This window comes from Grammomys surdaster, unplaced genomic scaffold (assembly GCF_004785775.1).
Source record: "Grammomys surdaster isolate TR1022 unplaced genomic scaffold, NIH_TR_1.0 125688, whole genome shotgun sequence".
NCBI lineage: Eukaryota > Metazoa > Chordata > Mammalia > Rodentia > Muridae > Grammomys > Grammomys surdaster.
Window position 1 is genome coordinate 2,048,092 of NW_021620524.1, and position 21,644 is coordinate 2,069,735.

Genomic DNA, 21,644 nt, shown 5'->3' on the forward strand with positions numbered 1-21,644 from the left:
CCCCGCTGCTGCAACCACAGCTCCATCACACCCCTCTGCTGCAACCATAGCTCACTGTACCCCGTTGCTGCAACCACAGCTCACTGTACCCTGCTGCTGCAACCACAGCTCCATCATACCCCGCTGCTGCAACCCTGTGATCTGAATGGGTTTATCTTGTCAGATTACAATCCTGTCCAAGATCTGGGGCATGCATTGTCTCACTTATCAAAATGACACAAAGAAAAGAAGGTTTCTTAGTGACCCTTTGAGCCAAGGCTGGGCCACTGCTGAGACATGTAGGTCTTATTGATTCCCTGGGTCCCTTTCTTCCTATAACTTGTTTAACATAACTCGTTAAAGTTCCTATAAACACGTTAAACATGTGTGCTGAATAAGCCCCCAACTTATTCACCCATAATCTCTGTTCTGTGGACAAGTCAAGGACTGGCTTTACCTGAGTGGAGGTCGCTGATAGGACTCCTTCCTCAGGCTGCTAGCAGCAGAGCTGGCCTGTCTCTTGCTGTTTCAAGCGTATCTATAGGTATCCACCCTTATTTTTCTCATTGAGGGCTCCTTGCCTTGTTTCTGAGACTATCCCTGCAGCTGCCCTTAGCACTGTGGACTTAACCTGCCTCACTGCGCACTTAAGAGAAACAGTAACCTACTATTATTAAGAACCATTTACATCAATTTCTCTTTTGTAAAGACTTATCTTACGAATGGATATTTGCCTCATGCATGTCTGGGCACCATGTGTATAGTGCTTGAAAAGGCCAGAATGTCTGCTCCCTTGTGACTAGAGTTACGGATGGCTGTCATCTGCCACGAGAGGAGTTCCAGGATCTGAGCTCAGACCTCTGTGACAGCAGCACAGGCGCTCATACTGGGCAGCCTTCACCGGCTTTCACAGGACGGCTGGAACTACTGTTTGTTTGTTTTGATTCCTAGGACCCCTTTATGCATGAGGAAACCCATTATTTTTTTAGTTGTGACATAATTTTGAATATTTCCCTATATAAAATTTATTTATATTCAAGTAAGTTTCTTTGCAAAGACATCTAAATTTGGAATTGTCGGTTAAAAAGCTCAATAACCCCTAGGTTAAAATAGAATTTACCTGGTTTCTCATCTACTTTTTAAAAAATCATTTATTTAATGTGCATCAGTGTTTTACCTGCATGTGTGCTGTGTGAGGGTGTCGGATCCCCTGAACTGCAGTTATAGGCAGATATGGGCTGCCATGTGGTTGCTGGGAATTGAAACCAGATTTCTCTGCAAGAACAGCCAGGGCTCTTATCCACTGAGCCAGCTCTCCAGCTCCTCTTCTAATGCTCTTATGATTTTACCTTTTGTGTTTAAAGAAGCTATCTCTTTAACTTAAATTCTATTGTCCAAAATGTGCAAATAATCTCTATCATGTAGCTTTCTGTCTCTGTGATAAGTTAAATACCTTATACACTCAATGTAAAAGATGGAAAGGTAGGCTGAATGTGGTAGCCTGAGGATCTGTGAGTTCAAGGCCAGCCTGGTCTAAACAGGGAGTTCCAGGACAGCCAGGAACTCCCTGGCTTTTTTTTTTTACAGAAAGACAAAACAAAATGAAATGTTTATTCTAAATGATGTAAATGATGGGTTGGGTCTCTGGCTGATTGGCCAGCCCTGTTGCCTTTGAGCATACGGTAAGGCTCTAGATCAAGGTGGGGAATACACATACACCTCACAGCAACAAGATCAGAGAAAATAAAGAAGGGGTGGAGCTTCCATTGTGCCTTCAAAGACCTAAGAACCCCACCTGTCCTGCCACTACAGTCTCAGAGTACCTTCCTCTAGTCCAAGCCTTCCCAGTGGCTTTTGGGAGTCACATAAAATCCAAACTACAGCAGCCTCTGGCTTTTCTACCATCACAGCTGGAGAAGTGCAAAGCTGAGGTACTGCCACTACCATTCACAGACTCCACCGGGGGCCGCCTGTGCAATGCTCACCAGTCCACGGGTTTGTCTGAGGTCTGGTACGTCGCTGGGCCTTCCTGGTTAGCTGTTGTCTAAGAGGACAGGGTCTCTCCCACTCTTCTTCCTAGCCAGGCTCCCTGCCTCTTCTTACTTACTTCTCCACATGAGGTTGAGAACGTGTCTAGTTCCAGAAAAAAAGCCCGTTGGTAATTTTACTAGGATTATATTAAAGTTATAAATTAACCAAGAGAATACTGACATGTTTATGACATAGAATTCTACTTCATGAGAGCAGGGTGTGTTGTTATCTGCTGAAGGTGACTATGTGTCTCTCAGGAATGGTTTAAGGTGTTGTTTGTGGCGGCTTTCCCCATCTCACGGTAGATGATTCCTGGATTTATGGCTCCACCACACACAGGCGGCTCTTCCTGTCTAATCTTCTAGATGCTCTTACCTCAGCTTCTGTATTAAGGCTTCTATGTCACTAAGTTCTTTTACTGGTATTAATAGAGCTTTTGGGTTTTCTAGACATAAACTTACCCCACCACATACAGAATTGGGGCTGGAAGACACTTGCTTCCTAGAACTCGGTTCAATGCCTTGAATGACTTCTGTTATGTAGGTTTTACCCTGTCTGTCCCTGAGGGCCCCACAGAGTTATGTTGATGGCACTGAGATCATAATCTTTCTTCTCTCTTAAAACAGAATCTTGCTATGCAGTCCTAGTTGGTCTGCAACTCATTATATAGAGAAGGCTGGCCTGAGACTCAGATTTTGCCCCCTATCTCTTGAGTGCTGGGATTAAAGATATGCCTAGGTTATTATCATCATCATTATATCTGACCTGTGGCGGTCAGAGGTCAACTTTGTAGGGTTGGTTCTCTCATTCTATGTTTATATGGGTCTCAGGGATTATGTGGGTAACCCGATGGAGATTCCAGCTTGCCATTCCCAGTCCTCATTCCACCTCTGGACTCCAGTGGCTTTGTTTGTTGCTACTCAGCCTCCCCCAAAGGGAGGAGCACCTGAGTCTCCCAGGCTCTACCTTCCAGTCCAGGCCAGAAAAATTCTCCTTTCTGCATAGACTGACAGATGGTACAGTGTGGGGTTGGCCATTTGTACTTCCTGCCTTCGTGGCTACACTCACAGGACAAGTACTCCATATCACAATTTGTTATGACCTCTGACCGCATGGGGGCTTGTGATGTATGTTGTTCATGATATGTACCTGCCCTGGGGAGAAATATCACCATGTGGAAACACTCACAGTCACTGCTGAAAATAACTTCATATGGTATTCTACCTTACCAGACAGTGAGACAGCATCCAGAACCCATTTACACAGCACACACAGCCTTGCTGACTGGCTTGCACAAAACAAAGGTTTCTGCAAACACATATCCCTAACACTTCCCTTCCCTTCCCTGGTTTTCTGCAGATTACAACCTATACTCGAGTCATAATAGACCCTCGAAGCAATGAAATTCTATGAATGAGGTATCAGTGAGAGAGGAAGGGAAAACACTTATACAGTTTTTCCTGTGAGCATGTCCCTGACTCCTGCCCATCAGCTGTGACTCTCAGTGACAGGGAGGGAGACTCTGCCCAGAGTTAGGAGACCCCCTCACCTGAAAGACAGCTTCCAGGAACATGGCTTCCTCACAAATGCCTCACACGGCTCATGCATTTGAACACTTGGTCCCTGGTTGATGGTGCTGTTTGGGGAGGTCAAAGAAGCTTCAGAAAGTAGAACCCTGGAGTGGGAGGGGTAAGTCGTTGGGGTGGGTTTTGAGCTCATAGCCTTGTCCACATCTGGTTTGCTGTCTCTGACCCGTGTTTATGGTATGTGATCTGAACCTCTTGTTCTGGCCTCCTCTGCCAAGCCTCCCACTTTTTTATTGTCTTACTCTGCAACTGTGAGCCAAAATAAACTTCTTCTCCTCTAAGTCACTGTTGGCCCTGGTGCTTACCCACCACAACAGAAGAGTAACTAATACAAAGTCTAAGTACACAATAAAAACAAAGGAACTAATACAAAGTCTGAGTAAATAATTAAAACAAACGACCCCCACACCCACATCTGGGTCCTGAACAGAATACAGGTGAGAAGAAACAAAGCTGCTGTCTGTAGTAGAAGCTGGGAAGTCATGACTCTGAAGGAAGAAACCCGCAAATACAAACTGCGAGGCGTGTGAGAAGGGGCTCATCTGCCTTCCACCCCCAGCCTGTCACTACCTAGCTGAGTCCTAAGAGAAACATGCAGAGCAACCCAATAGCAGGTATGCAGAGCCAAGGGGCCCTCCTCATGCTGCCATGGTCACCAGAGGTACAGAGGACTGAGGGGAAAAGGGGAGGGGTCGTTAGATGTGGAGGAGTTGAAGCCCTTCCCCCAGGGGTATTCCTCACATAGGGCATGGACAGAGAAGCCCTGAGGTGAAATGGGCACTAGGATGGGGCAGTTGGTGGTATGGCACCAACAGAATAGGTCTCACTGGTGTCCAATAAGGTGTCTCAGACAGAGGAAACTGGGGTGGGGTTTAGGGAACAAAGTCCACTGTCACCTCAGGTTTCCATAAATCTCCAGCCATCCAAGCAAAAGCTTAGCAGATAGAAAGCACAGGAAGCATAGCCGTCTGGGCTCAGGAGGAGTGAGTCTGCATTCCTCCCAGAGCAGCTCCGAAGTGGGCCAGCAGAACAGCGTGCATGCTCAACAGTGCCTGACCCACAGGGAAGAGGCTGACCTTGAGATCTCTTTCACCTGAGCTTTGTGTATGTGAAGAGGAAAATGTGGAGAAAGGGAGGAGGTGAGGCTGAGTGCCTGATCAAATTTACTCAGAGAAAACTGTTTGCAGAGGAAACAGCAGACGCTGGGAAACTGCAAAGGATACACAGGTCGTCGGGGCTGATGAAAAAGCCCCACCTCCTTTGTCCATGGGAGCCCTTCCTGTGCACTGCCTATGTGCACACGGGGCATGCCTCTTTGTATGCTTGACTTTGGATTATCCCATCAATACCAACTCAGAGTGCTTCCCCACATTCCTTGACATTGTGCCCTTGATGTTCCCCAGTGGTGCTATAAATAAAACTTTATTAACTGTAATTTGGAAGGTCTGCCTGAATTGCACATTAATTCTGTCTATGAAAAAAACCCTCAATTAGCTGGAACCCAGCTTACATCAGTCCTTAATTAACTGCCTCCCTCCCTTATTCTTGTTAATTAGCAGAGAGACAGATGATAACAACAACTTGGGAAACTTATTAAAGCCAAGCAGGCATGTCCTCTCTCACACTTGGATCTTAGCTTCAAGTTTTTAGGGTTGTGTGTTTAATTTGGAGTGTCAGGAAACTAGAAAGAACCCACAAGATGGGGAAGTGAACAAGCCCTTAGGGGGTAAAGGGAGAAGGAACACATATTATATAATAGCCTAGGGAATGCTAACTTACTCTACCCCTGACCTTGACCTAACACTGACTTCTGGCCTCTGCATTCATGTGCACCCAGCCCCAAAATACTGTTAACAAAAAGGACATTTTCTTCTATAATCACAAGTCCATTCTCTGAGAATTCTCAGAGACAGTACTATGCTCATATTCAACTGCATGCCACCGCCTCTGGCTTTGGTCTAAGGTCAGTTCCAGGGCAGTGTTAGGTCACCTTGCAGCATCAGTCTTAAAAAAGAATAGCAAGCCCACTTTCTGATTGAAAATCAAGGAGGAAATAGTACAGGTCACTGTTGAAACCCACATCACTGGGGTATGAGATACCAAGACATGGCACACACTTACCAAAAGCTCAGAACCCAAAAGCCCAGGCATATTCACACTGTGAGACCATCACCATCGAGGCTGAATCGAACCCCTTACATGTCCAAGTCCTTTGTAAACCCTGCCCCAAGTGGCTGATATGCCTGTGCTGACTACAGACAAGCTCACACCTTCTGCAGTTTTAAACACATGGAGCCAAACAGTACACAGCTCATGACTGGCGTCTTTCAACGGCACTGCTTTTGTTTGTTTTTAAGTTGCTGATTAGCACGTATGGATACGCTGGCGTGTTCACCTCTTAGTGTTTATCTGGACTACTTCCAGCTCCAACTATTAGAACAGAGCTTGGTATGGTGGCCTGCTCCTGAGACCCCAGTCAACGAGAGACTGGGGACTGCAACAGTCTCAGCGTCAGCCCTCAGCTTCCAAGAGAGCTACTCTAGATGTCACGATACAAGTCTGTGTGACAACTGAGAACTCAGAATGGAGCTGCTGGATGGAGTTTGAGCCCTGGCTTTAGGGTTAGGGGACATGGTAGGGTCTCACCTTAAATATACGTCATTGAAATTTTGAAAGGGTTTTGTACCATGCGGACACATGACTTGAAACTATTTTTCTTACCTATGGCCTGTCTGTTCATGTTAATGTTGTCTGCCGAGAAGACACTTTCATCTTGATAAGGATCATTCATTAAGTTTCTTTGTGGTTTTGCATGAAAAAACCTTAGCTTCACTGGCCGCCAGTTTCTTCTTATGCATTAAGAAGTTTTATAGTACTGACTTTTATAGTTAGTCTAGAATCCATCTGATATAATTTTGAAATATGGTTCACTTTTCAGCTCATTGATGTCCAACTATTCAGAAGACACCCTCTTCTCCACTGGCTTGTTTTTGAGCCTTTGCTGAAAATGGACTCTGGGCTTCACATGCAGGTGTGCTTGCTTTATTCTGTCTTTGTTAGCTTCTTAGGACTATGGCTTTACAGTCAAGTCTTGAATTTGAGTTGTTTATAGAAATGTAGGAGCTATGTTCTATTTCAAAATTGTTTTGATCATTATAGGTCCTTTGCCCATTTCCATATAAATTTGGAGTTGGAGTCTTGGACATGGATTGTTTTCGGTTGATTTAGGTTTTTCCTAATTCCCTGGGATTTGCAGTGTTTGATATGTAGATCTTTTATTATCTTTTGTCAGAGTTTACTGTAATTTCATATGGTTTATGAAATTGTGACATCTTTAATTTCAACTAATTGTTGATTAATATTAAGACATAAATTGATTTTTCTGACTGATCTTATAACCAACAAACTTAGTAATATTCTTAAAAGTTCTGCAGAGGCTTAAAAAAATATATTCAACCAGAGATTATCACATGATGATTGAACACAAAGACAACCCAGAGGTCATTTTTCTTCTCTCTTTGTGCTGTTAAGAATTTCCAATGTGACAATGAAGGCAAGCAGTGAGAATAGGAGCCGTGGACCCATTCCTGAGGTCAGCATTTGTCTTGTTACGATTGGCCATGTTGGCTGTCAAGTTCTTGCAGGTAGGGTTTGCCAGAGCCAAGAAGCCTCCCCTCCGTTACTAGTTTTTCTTCTTTTCTCTTTTATCATTATCTATTTCATTTTTTGTTTTTCAAACTGGGTTTCTCTGTGTGATGCTGGCTGTCTTGGAACTCATTCTGTAAACCAGGCTGGCCTCAAACTCAGTTATCTGCCTGCTTCAACCTCCTGAGTACTGGGATCAAAGGTGTGCACCACCACTGCCTGGGTAAATTTTTTTTTTTAAAAAAAGAATTGTTTATTTACTGAACCTGGGGCATTATTAGATAATTTTTTTAAATTATTTGTATATGTATGTTTGTGTCCTTGGAGGCCAGAGAGGATGTCACATCCTCTAGGAGCTGGAGTTACAGGTGCTAGTGAGCCACCTGATATAGGTGCTGAAAGTTCTCCCTAAGTATTCAGATTATATGACTTTTTCTTCTTTTGTTAATATATCAGTACATTTACTTTTAATTGTCTTAGTTTCATTTCTGATGCCGTGATCAAACATCCTGGCAAAGCAATGTAAGGGAAAGGATTTGTTTGGCTTACAATTTCAGGGTGCAGTCTATCGTTGTGGGGAGGTCCAGCAGGAACTGAAGCAGCCAATCACATCACCATCAGGAGCAGAGAGAGAATGCATGTATGCAGGCTCATTCCTTAGCTCACATTCTTACACTGTACAGGACCCAAGCCCCGAGAAAGGTACTGCAGTGAGTGGTGCTGTCCCCAACAATTATTGTCCTCAAGACAAGTCCTAGATCCGCCCACCTCCAGCTTGATGTCGAGGACCCCCACTGAGACACTAGTCCTTGTTGATTCTAGAGCAGCGGTGGTTCTCGGCTTCCTGATGCTGTGACACTTTAATACACTTCCATATGATCGTTTTCATTGATACTTCACAGCTGTAATTTGTATGGTTATAAAGGCTGACATCAGGTGTCTTCCTTGGTCACTCCGCCTTACTGTTTTCTGAATTTGATCTCACTGATCCTGGAGCTCAGTGACTGGCTAGACTGGTTAAACAGACAGCACCCGGGATCTACCTGTCTGAGCCCATCAGTGCTGAAACCAAGGGTGCACTCAGCTTTTCTGTGGACGCTGGGGTCAGACTCATGTCCTCCTGCTCTCACAGTTTCTGTGGATGCTGGGGTCAGACTCATGTCCTCACACTTTCAGTTTCTGTGGACGCTGGGGTCAGACTCATATCCTCCTGCTCTCACAGTTTCTGTGGACGCTGGGGTCAGACTCATGTCCTCATGCTCTCACAGTTTCTGTGGACGCTGGGGTCAGACTCATGTCCTCCTGCTCTCACAGTTTCTGTGGACGCTGGGGTCAGACTCATGTCCTCATGCTCTCACAGTTTCTGTGGACGCTGGGGTCAGACTCATGTCCTGCGCTTTCACATCAGTAACTGAGCTCTATCCCCAGCCTCACGCTGGCGTCGTAGTGAGATTTTCTACTTCGGATCTCTGTGTGTGTATTCATGAGGGTTTTTTAGGTTGTGTTTGTCTGGTTTTTGTTGTGGTACTGGAGTGTTACTTATCTTATGAAGCAATAGAGAAAGGGTATACTGCTATCCATATGCCTCCTCCTTAATGTTCAGAAGAATTCTCCATGGAAACCATCTGGACTTGTGGTGTTCTTTGATACAGAGCTTCTGAACTCATCTGTTTCCTCTTTAGCAAGTCTCCTGTGTCAGTGAGGAACATGTCTGTCTGTCGAGGTCGTTCATAATATTTACCTCCCATCCTTTAAAAACCATCAGTGGTATCACCTGCTGGTCCAGGTTCCAGAACCTTCTGTTTCCTTCCCAGTCTCGGTGATGGTTCCTCACTTACCAGTGTGTTTAGCCAGCCAGGGCACAGACTCCATGGGCTGGCCACTTTCTCACTGTCCTGCCTCCTCTTCGGCCTTTAGTCTCCCCATCTCCTGTGCTCTTCTTTCACTAACTTCCCAGGTAGAAGCTGAGGCCAGGATCCTAACATACACAGGCAGGGACCCTCTGCCCCACCTCACTGTGCTCCAAACACTGTTCAGTTTTTATTTGATAGAAAAGAAAAAATTTAAGATTTCTTCTTTTTGAGGCCAGCCTGGCCCATGCAGTTAGTCCCTGGACAACCAGGGCTACTGTAGTGAGATCAAGCATAAAAACCAACCAACAAAATCAAAACAAAACAAAAAAACCAAACCAAACCCAAAACAAAACAAACTTCCTCTTTGAAAAGCTTATATAAAGGTTGACAGTTATAATCACGTGTTATTTATGATTATAGTAATATATATTACATGTTTATCTTACATATTTTCCACTTTACTTAGGGACTGGAGAGATGGCTTGCTTAGTCAGGTGCTTGTGAGTACACAAGCATGAGGACCCAAGACCGGATCCCAGCACCCACACAAAGTGTCTGGGCATGGCTGTGCATGTGTAGTCCCAGCAAACATCGAGGTATGTGAGGAGGGACAGAGGCTGGGTGAGCCTGAGGCCTTGCTGGCCAGCCAGTACAGTCAATCTGTGAGTTTCAGGTTTAGTGAGAAATGACAGTAACCGAAAAAAAAAAAAAAAAGCCCACCCCATGTTGACATTTGGTCTCTGCATGTATGTACACATACACTCATATGAACACACATGCATGATGGCTTAGAGTGCCACCCCACTGCAGCTGTAGGACACACTGTGAGTTAATGCCTCTAACTGCACTACATCTTTTCTCCACTTCCCGACATAATCTGTTCATTATCAAAGCAACACTCAAGTCTCTACTGTAGCCCTGGCTGTGTCAGGGTGCTACACTCCTAACACATCTGTTCTCTCCATGGGCCTTCACATGGCATGAGAGGAGTTTCTTTACCATACAACACCTACTACGACACTGCCCAGAACCTTCTTTGGCTCCATGGCAGCATGGTACAGCTTTTGATAGCTGTTACTTTCAACATGCTTGTGTCTTTTTTTTAAAAAAAATATTTTTTGAAGGGACCACAGTGTCTTCTTACTCTTCACCTAATCTAACTACCCTCCTAGATTAGTTACTGTTCACCTAATCTAATTACCCTCCTGCATTAGTTACTTTCACTTAACCTAACTACCTTCCTGCATTAGTTACTGTTCACTTAATCTAACTACCCTCCTGGATTAGTTACTGTTCACCTAATCTAACTACACTCCTGGATTAGTTACTGTTCAACTAATCTGACTACCCTCCTGCATTAGTTACTGTTAACCTAAACTAACTACCCTCCTGCATTAGTTACTCTCACCTAGTCTAACTACCCTCCTGCATTGGTTACTGTTCACCTACTCTAACTACCCTCGTGCATTGGTCACTTTTTGTATTGCTTTGATAGGAAGCAGCCTGAGGGAGGAAGGGTATTTGGCTAGCTGGGCATTCCATCTTGGTGGAAGGCTGTGCTGTTTGGAGCAAAGGAAAGCGAGCCCAGCTGGCTTTCTCCTCACCCTTTTCTTTGGTCTGGTACTCCTCCCCAGAGCATACTGTAGCCTACATTGAGGGCAGGTCTTTCATCGCCAGGTCATCCTTTCTAGAAACATCTTTGAAAGTCCAGTCAAGGCTGTGCCTCACTACTGCCCTAGGTGTTTCTTTTGTTGTTTGAGAGGCCCTGGCTATCCTGGAACTAGGTATGCAGACAGAGATCCACTTGCCTCTGCCTTCCAGGTGCTGGATTAACACCTGTCACCACCCCTGGTTCTATGTAATACTTAATCCTCTTAAACTGATAACCAAATTTAGCCATGTGGCCGTGCACGTCTCTCCCTGTAACTGTTGCTTGGCTGTGCACACCTCAGTTACTGCTGGAGCATGGCTCACAGCCACCTCACCTTTCCTGGATTCTTGCCCATCTTTCTTCCCTCCCTCCCTCTCTCCCTCCCTCCCTTTCTCCCTCCATCTTTCCTTCCCTCCACTGTAGTACGTCCATGTATAAGAGTTCATATTATCTTCTGTGCGTTGTCGGGCTGGCTACTTTTATGTCAACTTGATACAAGCTAAAGTTATGTGAGGGGAAGGAACCTCAATTACAACAAGTGCTTCCATGAGATCAGTCTGCAGGCAAGCCTGTAGAGCATTTGCTTAGGGACTAACAGGGGAGGGCACAGCCCATTGTGGGTGGGGCTATCCCTAGGCTGGTGGTCCTGGGTTCTATGAGAAAGCAGGCTGAAGAAGCCATGTGAACCAGACAGTACGCAGCACCCCTCCATGGCCTCGTCATCAGCTCCTGCCAAACCTGACATCTGCAACAGCTTTGAATAGTTTTCCACGGATCCATTTTCTTCTCATAGGCCGTGTTTCCTGGTTTGTCATGTGCCTGGTCATTTAACAAGTGTTAAAGGTACAATAACGAGGCATAGGGAGTGACTCTGGGATTCAGAACAAGGGGGCTCTGAGGAGGCTCTCCCTGACTTGAGGCAGCTGTCTCAGGTGGGTGTCCTGTAATATGCAATGCCCCTCAGTCAAAGGGAACATAATTCTTTACATTGTTCTTCCCAAGATCGTCTGCTTCTCTTCTGTCCATACTTCTTTCTTTCTTAAGATTTTTACTATGTGTATCTCTGTGTACACACATGACTGCCATATGAATGTTGGAGGTCAGAAGAGGGTGTCTGATCCCTTGGAGCTGTAGTTACAGGTGGTTCTGAATTACTGGACATGGGTGCTGGGAACTGAAAACTTGGGTCCTTAGAAAGAGCAGCCATCTCTTCAGGTCTAAACCCATCTCAAGGGCTGGCTGACTCCTGTCCTTTGCTTGAGTCCTCCAAGACCCTATAGGAGAGTAGCATGAAGTGTGTTCCTCAGATACCTGATGAGCTTTTGGCAGAGTCTAGCCTGAGTAGGCACCATTCTTCTCAGGCCTCCAGAGCATGCCAGAGAACTGGGTGGTTGCTGCACAACAATCACAGGGCACTGGACAGCAGGCTGTCTATCCCACAGGGTACCACATCTGCAGAGTGCTAGGTGTCCTAGACTACAGGGCATCTCATCTGCAGACTGTTTTGTACCAACAGACCACAGATCACTTCATCTGTAGAGTACTAACTGCTTCGGACCCTCACAGTGGCAAACTTGGAATCAGCTGGGCACTGTGAGCTTGGTAGGGTGCATGTGCCACTCAGCAGTAAGGCAGCTAGAGATGGCAAGGCCAGACGTGTGAGGAGAGGAGGAGAGGCCGGTTATATCTACATGGAACTTTTTTTTCCTGAGAATTCTGTCCAAAGTCATTTAAAGACAGAAAGATGAGGACATGAGGCTCCGTGTCAACCAGAAACATTCTAGAATGTGCTGTTAAATAAACAGCTGCAACAAGCTGGTTAAGATATTAACTCATAGGATGGTCCCTAGTGTCTGCAGGCAGTTACAAGAACATTGCAGGCAAGGGAGTTTCCAGCTGAGCACTGGTATCACACACAGACCTCAACAAGCTGCAAAAGTGAAGCATGGCTGTCTGCTCAGAGCACTGCAGCGCCTCTGCTCACAGCTGAGTGCAGCCCTGGGCACAGGAAGCCAGCGTGTCCAGGAGAGAAACAGGAATGGAGAGGAGTTAAAGTGCCTTTCTCCATCCACTGGAACATGGTGGCCAGCTTTAGTCACGGTGAAGCACATATGGATATGCTTCCATCTCCTCTAAGATTTCAAATGCAGGTACAAAAATACTGAAACCAAACCAAATGAACAAACAAGTAAAAAACAAACCAAAACTGACAACCATGATAACTAAATCGCTCACATGTGTTCATGCACCACCAGCAGACACAAGTGGCTAGAAGGGGCCAAGCTCCATGCCACATTCAGAGTCTGGACTGAAGCTTGTCGCCCACACTCAGAGACCCGTGCTCCTGCCTGTGCACCTTTGCCCTGGCTCTGCTCCTTGGCAGACTCCCAGGAGCCTTTCCATGTGGCTGTGTGGCCAGATATCGAGTACTGCAGCCGATTCTCAACATGCTGATATAGAGGATGGAGACAATGGGGTAGAGGAAGAGCCGTTCAAACGTGAGCTCCTCAGAAAAGCCTTTGCTCCCAAACCAGAGACCTGTGATTAGAAAAGATGCATCAGGTTGGCTGGTCTAAGGAGACAGTCCAAGACACTATAGGGAGCACACAGAGTTGCTGCACAGGGTACAGAAGAACCATCATTAAAGGTCCAAGGCTCAACCACACAGTGATCTCCATATGGAAAACCCCTTCATACATCCTCCACCACACGGAAGCTGTCCACAAGCAGCATGCTGCCCAGCAGACGGTCGAGGTGAATGTGCGAGGGAGCTGAGCAGGTGCTCAGGAGATCTGTAGTGAGAAAGGTCAGGGAAGAGTCTGGGCTGAGGGAGTGAAGAGAGAAAGGAATGTGTGGTGGCATGCTGGCATGACAGTAGATCGCTGTGGGATGTGGCATCTATAGTCTCCAGGCCAGCTGGCGGCTGGGGAAAAGGGTCACAAAGAATATAGCTGAACAAAGTCCAGGGTAGAGGGTAGACTGGACAACCTCAGTGGAGCACAGCATGGCCCAGTGACAGAGAACAAAGAGGAGCCCAGGTCTCAGCTTTGGTGACCAGGAATAAAGAATACCCTGGGGAAGAGGCTGAGGCTGTGGCTCGACTGGTAAAATGCTTGCCTAGCATGCATGGTCCCCAGGCTCTGCTCCCATCACTGCATGCGCCTTAATCCCAGCACTGAGGGGACAGAGTGGGAGGGTCAGAAGTCAAGGCTATCTCACAGGAAAGGGAACAAACAGCCTGTGACACCGCCAAACAGGACCTCTTTCCCCAGACCTATAGTGACTTTGTCTTCCTGCCTTACAATTAGAGCCAGAGCTAGTTCAGATCATCATGTTCTGCTTGTCATGCTGCGAACGGCCCTGTCACTCCTGCAGTCTTCTCTGAGCTGCACAGTCTTAATCATTTTATGAGGTTGATGTAGATCATGGACTCTTCCTACACAATCCCTGGGCAATGCCGTATACTTGTACACGCACGCACGCACGCACGCACGCACGCACGCACGCACGCACGCACGCCATGAATAGAAACCCACTGAAGCCAAGCAGAAACAGACTTGATTTCTTCTACATCAGCGGTTCTCGACCTCCCTAATACTGAGACCCCATGTTGCTACTGTTAAAATTGTAATATAAGTATCTAATATGCAGACAGTGACTAACATGTGACTCTGTCTCAAAAGCAAGCCCAGAAGCAAAGGTGCTGAGGCCAAGGCTGTTCTCGGCGCCCCTGCTCCCCACCCGCCGGCTCCTGAGCAGCCTGACCACATGGCATCTGCTGCCCACAGTCCCTGACAAGCTGGTTCCAACCCCATGTGGAATGCATCTGAAATCACGGGGGCCTTCCCCGTCATCCACAACGTTCATCTTTGATGCCAACACACCTGCCTGGGTACCCTGCATCTGCTGTCCACTTTTGTACCCAAGGATCTCACAGGCTATGACAACTAGCTGGGTCAAATCCTGACCACTCAGGGAGCCCATTTTGTGCTACAGCTTCATCCTCAGGTGGACCAGTGGGGTTTGATTGAGATATTGCCTCTCCTGGCTGCTGGTGGAATTGAGAACAGGCTCTCCTCATGCATGGTCCATGCCCTGCACCCACCTAAGCTCCTCTCATTCAGGGAGAGCTTCTTTCCCTTCACCTCCTTCCATCAGCTACTTTAAATTGGGCCATTTCAGAACCACAGTTTAGTTTATTTCTTAGGGTTTTCTGCCCCATGGCTGCTACAAACAGCCGAAGGCTTTATCCTCTGCCTTCTTTCCAGAACTCTGGATCTTTCTACTGTCCTTTGCCTGCTTGAAGCATCAGCCTCTAGCCCTTTGTCATGTCCTGACCCATCCTTGCTGTCAAAGTACACATGCTGCCCCACTGGCCTGACTATTCGTTCTGTCATACTCATGGCCAGTGACTCCTGAAAGGTGTGACTCTGGCCCCACAATGACTTTTTTTTTAAAGCTGTCTGTGCCTGTGTGCCCTAGTTGGCAGTTGAGGTCAAGAATAGGGACAGCTAAGCTCTTTGCCACTTACAGACCTTAGCACAAAGCTTTGAGCATAGGTACCATCTATCTTTTTGGGGGAGAAAAATGGCTGCAGGGCCAGAAGATGTGACAACTGGAAAGTGTTGGGGCTGGGAAGTTGCCTGTAAAGAAAGACCATAAGGCCCTCCAGGGATACAGGCAGGATGGGTAAAGACATGACAGGTGGTAGGCTAAGTCTCGGGACCAGTGCTAGCATGTTTAGGGACAGGGAAAGAAGGGTATGGCAGGACACAACCATGGGGGAGGGGCAGGCTGAGCTCAGGGCCACTTGCTGCCATTGTCAGGAACACAGAAAACAGTCTTAAGAATGATCAGGGTATAGTCAGAGTGCAGGTGTCACACAGAGTTAGGGGACACACAGAAGATAGACTGGTCATCTGCAGCTGGCAGAGACTAGGGCTGGTTTGGTCACCAGAAATGGATGCCAGGGGAGAGTGTTCTCAATTCTGTAAGAAACAAGGGCTGGGAGCAACCCAGGGCCCACAGGCAGAGTGTGGCTCCCCACTGTGGGTGTGGGGGTGAAGGAGGTTACTCACACTGTCCACAGCGAGGATTTTGGCCCAGATGAAGACAAGGAGTGGCCGCAGCTCTCGGGCTGAGCTCTGAAGCAGCTTCAGTACATAGGGGAAGATGCCCACGGACAGGGCCTGGAGGTAAAAGAGTCAGCACAGGTGTGAGGCCCCTCTTTACTGCCGCTAGCTTAGATCACTCCTCAAGTCGCCAGCGTCACTGGCCTTTCCTCTGCAGGGCCAAACTGGAGGAACCTTGCTGGCTTCTTCTGTTCAATTTTAAACTCCTCTCTTCCCTCCTTCAATGTTACTCTTCTTATTTTTACGGTTTTCTCCCTCCTCCTTTAATGGTAGCCTGCAAACAATCACTCTTTGTTGACAATATCTAATTATTAAGAACATGATTGAGTGCTAGCCTGCTCAGTCCATAGCACTCTGCACAGACCCTATGTAGGTCATGTCACTGTGTGTCACATACAGTGAATAGCTACTGTTTATAATATGAAATAGATTTCTAATTGTTCCAACAGTATTGCTTTAAACTTCATTATTTAATTGCTTATAACTAGGAGCATATGAACACACCTGTATTTTGGAATGCTTATGTGTGCACAGGAAGCCAGCCTCCTCTCCTTGTTTTCTGATGGTCTTGAACTAACCCTGGAGCTTGCTGATGGCACTGGATTGGCTGTCAATGATTTTTAGGGATCCATCTGCCTGCCTCTGCCTCCCCCAGTGCTGGAGCTACAGACACTGTCCACTGTACTAGCCTTTCCATGGGTTCTGTGGATCTGAACTCAGGCCCTCATACTTCTGCACAAGCACTCTGCCCACTGAGCCACGCCCCCCTTTTAATAAATGTATTATTTTATTTATTTACATTCCAAATGTTGTCCTCCTTCCTGGTCCCCCCTCGGAGTTTTTCTCCTTCCCCCTCCCCTTTGCTTCTGAGCGGATGCTCCCCAACCTACCCACCTACCCCCACCTCACCCTGCTAGCATCCCCTTTCCCTGGGGGATCAAGTGCATCCTTTCTCACGGAGGCCAGACATGGCAGTCCTCGGCTACACATGGAGCAGGGGCCATGGCCAGCCCATGCATGCTCTTTGGTTGGTCTAAGTCATCTTTTTAGCCCTCATTTTAAACCTTTACTCGCAAACAAAGCCAAAAATAAGCTCTGTCCAATGCAGGCGGTGGAAGGCTCTAAAGCTCTTTGGTCTGCAGGCTCCCCAAGCCTCTCTCTGATTTCCTGATGACATATTTGTTGGAAACATGGATCATTGCTTGGTTCTACTTCTGTTCTGTAAAAAGAGGACTCAGAAGAAGACTTCAGACTTGTACCTAAGTCAGTGTGGGGCTGGTGTGAGGGCACAGACTTCTGGGAGGAAAAGGCCACAGAAGGCAGTCAGCTGCTCATGGTCCTGACCTTTGAGAAGTATAAACTAGAGATCTAACAATGACAAAAGCCCCAGAGCAGCAGGGAGTGAGGATGGCCTGGCTGGCATGACTATGGCTGCTTCTGCTTCAGAGTTCAGACTGTATCACTGAATCCAATCTTGGCTTCCCTTCCCCCAGGTGAGGCAGGAGACACGCACCAAGCTCACCGCCCAAGGGCCCAAGTCCAAAAATCGTCCCAGCAAGTCCAATGCTCTCAGCCGGTGCACCTGGCTTAGCAGCACCTGGAAAAGCAAGAAAGATATTGAACCACAACAGAATGACACTTGATGGCCACCTCTAAGAAAGCTCCAGTGTGAGTTGGTGGCCCTGGAGGGGTCTGACAATACAACTCAATGGCTTTTTTTCTAGCTGGGCTTCTGCCTGTACAATTCTTGCTTTAGACAGGCTGAAAACATACTTCATCACCTGAGTAGAATATGGCACCTGCACCAAGAACCAGTACGAGCCTGCACTGTGCTCAGCAGGACCCTCACTGCAGCTCGGCGCTCTGTGGAGCACGGGTGCATTCCCCGCTCCCCTTTTCAGTGAGATTATACACAGTGACGACTCTTCCCCTCCCAATGGAAGCACAGTGTGTCCTCTGTAGAAATGTACCTGGTCTGTTTAAATAGTTCCCCTAATGCTAGATGTCACAGACAACTCTGTGACAAATGTCCTAATCTGTATATCTTTTCACAATTGTCTTCTCATGGGAATAAATCAGAGAAGTGAAATTATAGGTAGTAACATCTATAATTAAGAACTAGCCGTTAGCTAGACCGCCCCACCCATTTAACAAGAAGCATCACCCACAACACTTGCTGGATGTGACGGGCCAAAGTATCCAGCATCTCTGATTTATTAATTCTCAGTACAAGGCTACAACTCAACAAAGCCTGAAGGAACCTCTTACTGTGGCTACAAGCCGTCAGCTAACGCCTGTTACTGGATGGAAGGAATTCACTGTGTTCACTGCAGTCTATATTAAGATCTTTTCTCCTTCTCTAACAGAGCTGGCCCAGGCTTTGGCAACAATAAAGGTTTTCAGGACAAAGCTACGAAGGTAACAAATTGAGTGAGGCCAGGTGGGCCTCCCAGAACCCTGCATTCCCTAGTTCCTGTCCAGTCCTTTGTCTACCCCTAGAGTCAGACTGGACTTGGCCTGGGAGAGGACCTGCTGCTTCCATTTGTCTGAAAGAGCACACAGAAGATGGCTCATGCTCGTTCACAGCTATCACTCCATGCTTAGCATCAGGCTGCTCTAGAGGTCTTCTCTTTCCCTGAGAGACCGAGTTGTAAATGGAACATGAAAAATAAAGTCGATAAAAGCCATTTACAAAAGGACCATTGCCAGACCCAAAAGAACTAGATCACTATGCCCAGCCCCGGAGCCCTGCTGTGGGGAGGACCAGAGCTGCTCTGATGTGCTGCTGCAGTAACAGGCAGGTTGGAGAGAGAGCTGTGTGGTGACTCAGGTGACCCAGAGGTGGCCCCAGTGTTACTGCCATTTACTGGGATCATGTAGGAACCTCCCCTGCCTAGGCTTTGTCCTACTGCTGTGACTTTTGCTTTGCTGTGGAAACTTTTGGTTGGAGTTTCTAGCTCCTCTTGCAGTTCCAAGACTGTCTTAAAACTATGCCAGACACATGAAGGGGAACAGTGAAAATTATTTCCTCATGTCAGAAAAGATGTAACAATAGCATTACCTCCCATTTGACCCAAGGCCATTCTACAAAGTTCCCACTTCAGGAGGAGCAGTCGATTGTTAACTCTTTATGTTATTCCTCTTTTTTTTTTTTTTTTTTTTGCTGGCTGGCTGGCTGGGATTCCCAGGGCTTTAGATGGGGAGAAACAACCCAAAATCTGGGATAGATGAATCACCTGAGACTGTGAGGCTGGCTGTCCTGTGGGAGAGACTGTAGTGGGGAGGGGGTGGGCACACTGTGTTCTATGGAGAGAGACTTTTGAGCTGTAGTCGTTCTGAGCATTTGGCACAGTGGAGATGGATGGCTGTCCACCACAATGTGATTAGCAGCTCTAACGAGCAAGCACAAGGCCTTCTTCGAAGGAAGCAAGGCCAATGTCCTTAGGCAGGTGGAAATCAGACCCATGGCCCGTTTTATAGAGGAAAGTAACTTGATAAGTGCTTTGGAGAGTGATGGCCCTATTGCTGGCCCTTGACAAGTTCTGCCCCTCACACTGGGAGGGAAGCCGGCCCCCTACTCCTTCAGAGATGTAGGAAGGCTCTCCGACCTCCCAAGCCGGCACTTCCTCATGACTTCCTTCCATAGCTCTGCCTGAGCTCACCTCCTCATGACTTCCACAGCTCTCCCTGAGCTCAGTTGCCCTGAACCTTGATAAACAGCATTTTCTGGCTTTTATAGTAAGTTACCAGTCCTAGGGGCCTGATCTAGTCAATGGTCCCAGAGTAAATGGTCTTCTCTTAGTCACAACCCACCTCATCAGCTATTCCCACAAACACACATTTAATAAGACACAACCTTTGTGACTTATCTACCTAGCTGCAATGACAAATCCACTATTCATATCCCTTTCCTATGCCATATTAGTAACCAAACTCAGCAGGCAGCAACTGGGTCCCCCAGAACCAGACCAGCTTGCACATGAATTACTGACACACACAGAAAGTACTGTTTCTTATGAGGACCACAGCAAGAAGCACTGACGACGGCACATGGTCTGTCTGTGCTGCTCCGGTATTGGTCAGGAGAAGGAATGTTATAGCCCAGTTAGGATCTGTTTGGTGGCCTCACCCTTTCCTCACAAGACAAATTTACAACTCATGTCCTTTCAAACAGAAGGAGGTGGTGATGCCAAGATTCTGCACCACAGCAAGGTTCATTGGCAGTGGCATTTCATCAGTTCCTAATGCATAAGCAGGAGGAGGGGGAGTGGTGATTTATCCCAATCTATATTTAATTGGAAAAGGAAAAAGGGAATTCAATGGTTTTGCCAAGAGAAGACCACTGGGAGTAAGCAAGCATCTACTGACTTCAGATCAGATGTAAAGCATCAATGCACCATTCACCTGAAGCACAGCTCCAAATCCTGAGGAGGAACAGGTGCCTCAGTTAGGCCTGTGGGAAGGAACTGACCTGGAGGACAATGGGCAGCTGCTCTGGGGGACTCCTGTTTTCCACACCCATTGTGAGCCACACCTGGAAAGCCGTCAGCTGCTCAGCAAAGAATGGGCTGTGCTGTGGGAAAAGCAAAAGAGCTGGTTAGGGAGGCAGGTTTCTTTACCTCACCCCTCCATCCTGACAGGACAGTGACGACAATGGATGGAGCTGGAGGGTACAGGTCATACAGGCTCTGTCAACAGCCTGGACCAGAGAGAGAGGAAGTCTGAATCTGTGGCCCGAGCACCTGGATGTTCCTGTTCAACTGTCAGGGAGGGTGTGACAAGAGGAAACCTGGGAGGGCGTGTGCTGGTGGCTGTGAGGGCCACTGGATCCTGAGCCCCAGTCAGCGGTGGTTGTGAGCCACCTGAGGTGAGTGCCCTAAGGTGATCTCTGGGAACTGGACTCCAGTCCTCTGCAGGAGCCGCACACACTGCTTGCAGGAACATCAGGCCATTTTAAGCCCCGAGCCATGCCTCCAGAACCACCATTTCTTCACTATTACTATGAGTATTATTTTGAGAGACAGAGTTTTCATGTCTACCCACACCAGCCTGCAGTTCTCATCTTCCTTCCTCAGCTTCCTGAGAGCTGAGATCACAGGTGTGCACCATATTTAGCCTGTTTTTTTTTCTTTTCTTTTTTTGAAGTTTAGCTCTAGAGAAGGGACCCAGGCCTGACCCTAACTATTAGAGGTCAAGGAGACAGGTGGGACCTTCCTAGAAAACAGTGAAGGGAACAGTCTTGAAGATAGAGCAAGAGCATATGGAAACGGGGCTTTGGAAGCCAGGTCGGTGATGGACTCAGCAGTATTGAACATGAGAGGAATCAAGCTACACTAAGATTACGACCCAGCTGTGGGTTACTTCAGAGATAGAGAGGTTGTCCTAAATGCTGTCTTGGATACAGCAAAGCACAGCAAGATCAAACACACCACAAGAAACAGAGGAGACAGGACAAGAGGGAAGGTGGAGGTTCCAGTGCAGACACGCTATGGAAGGAGGCGGCTCAAAGAGGGAGACAGGGGCTGTGTATGGAGCAAAAGCCAGAGCAGGACAGCATCCTGAAAGCTAATGCAGAGAGCTAGGTGAGGCATGGTGGGAAGGCTGGTGCTGCAGCAGAGAAGGGCAAAGCCTGCTGCACGGCTGTGTGAGCTGGAGGGGGGTGAGACACAGACCTGTGAGGGAACTGTGGTGGGAATGGATAGAGAGGAGAGGGAAGAGGAGCTGAGGTCATGTCTGTGGTCACACTGTGCTTTAATTTCTAAGGACC

At 47.3% G+C, this 21,644-nt stretch overlaps 1 protein-coding gene across 4 annotated transcripts in view; it reads right to left on the reverse strand.

The window, feature by feature from the left end:
- Rptor (regulatory associated protein of MTOR complex 1) overlaps nt 1–21,644 on the reverse strand; it is a 296,009-nt gene that overhangs the window by 63,941 nt on the left and 210,424 nt on the right. For all 4 annotated transcript variants that reach the window (XM_028787899.1, XM_028787900.1, XM_028787903.1 and 1 more), the window contains 3 exons: nt 20,349–20,450; nt 17,391–17,474; nt 15,824–15,934 (listed from right to left, as the gene is read on the reverse strand). In XM_028787899.1, the coding sequence (XP_028643732.1) occupies nt 15,824–15,934; nt 17,391–17,474; nt 20,349–20,450 (297 nt within the window). The remainder of the gene's footprint in view (nt 1–15,823; nt 15,935–17,390; nt 17,475–20,348; nt 20,451–21,644) is intronic.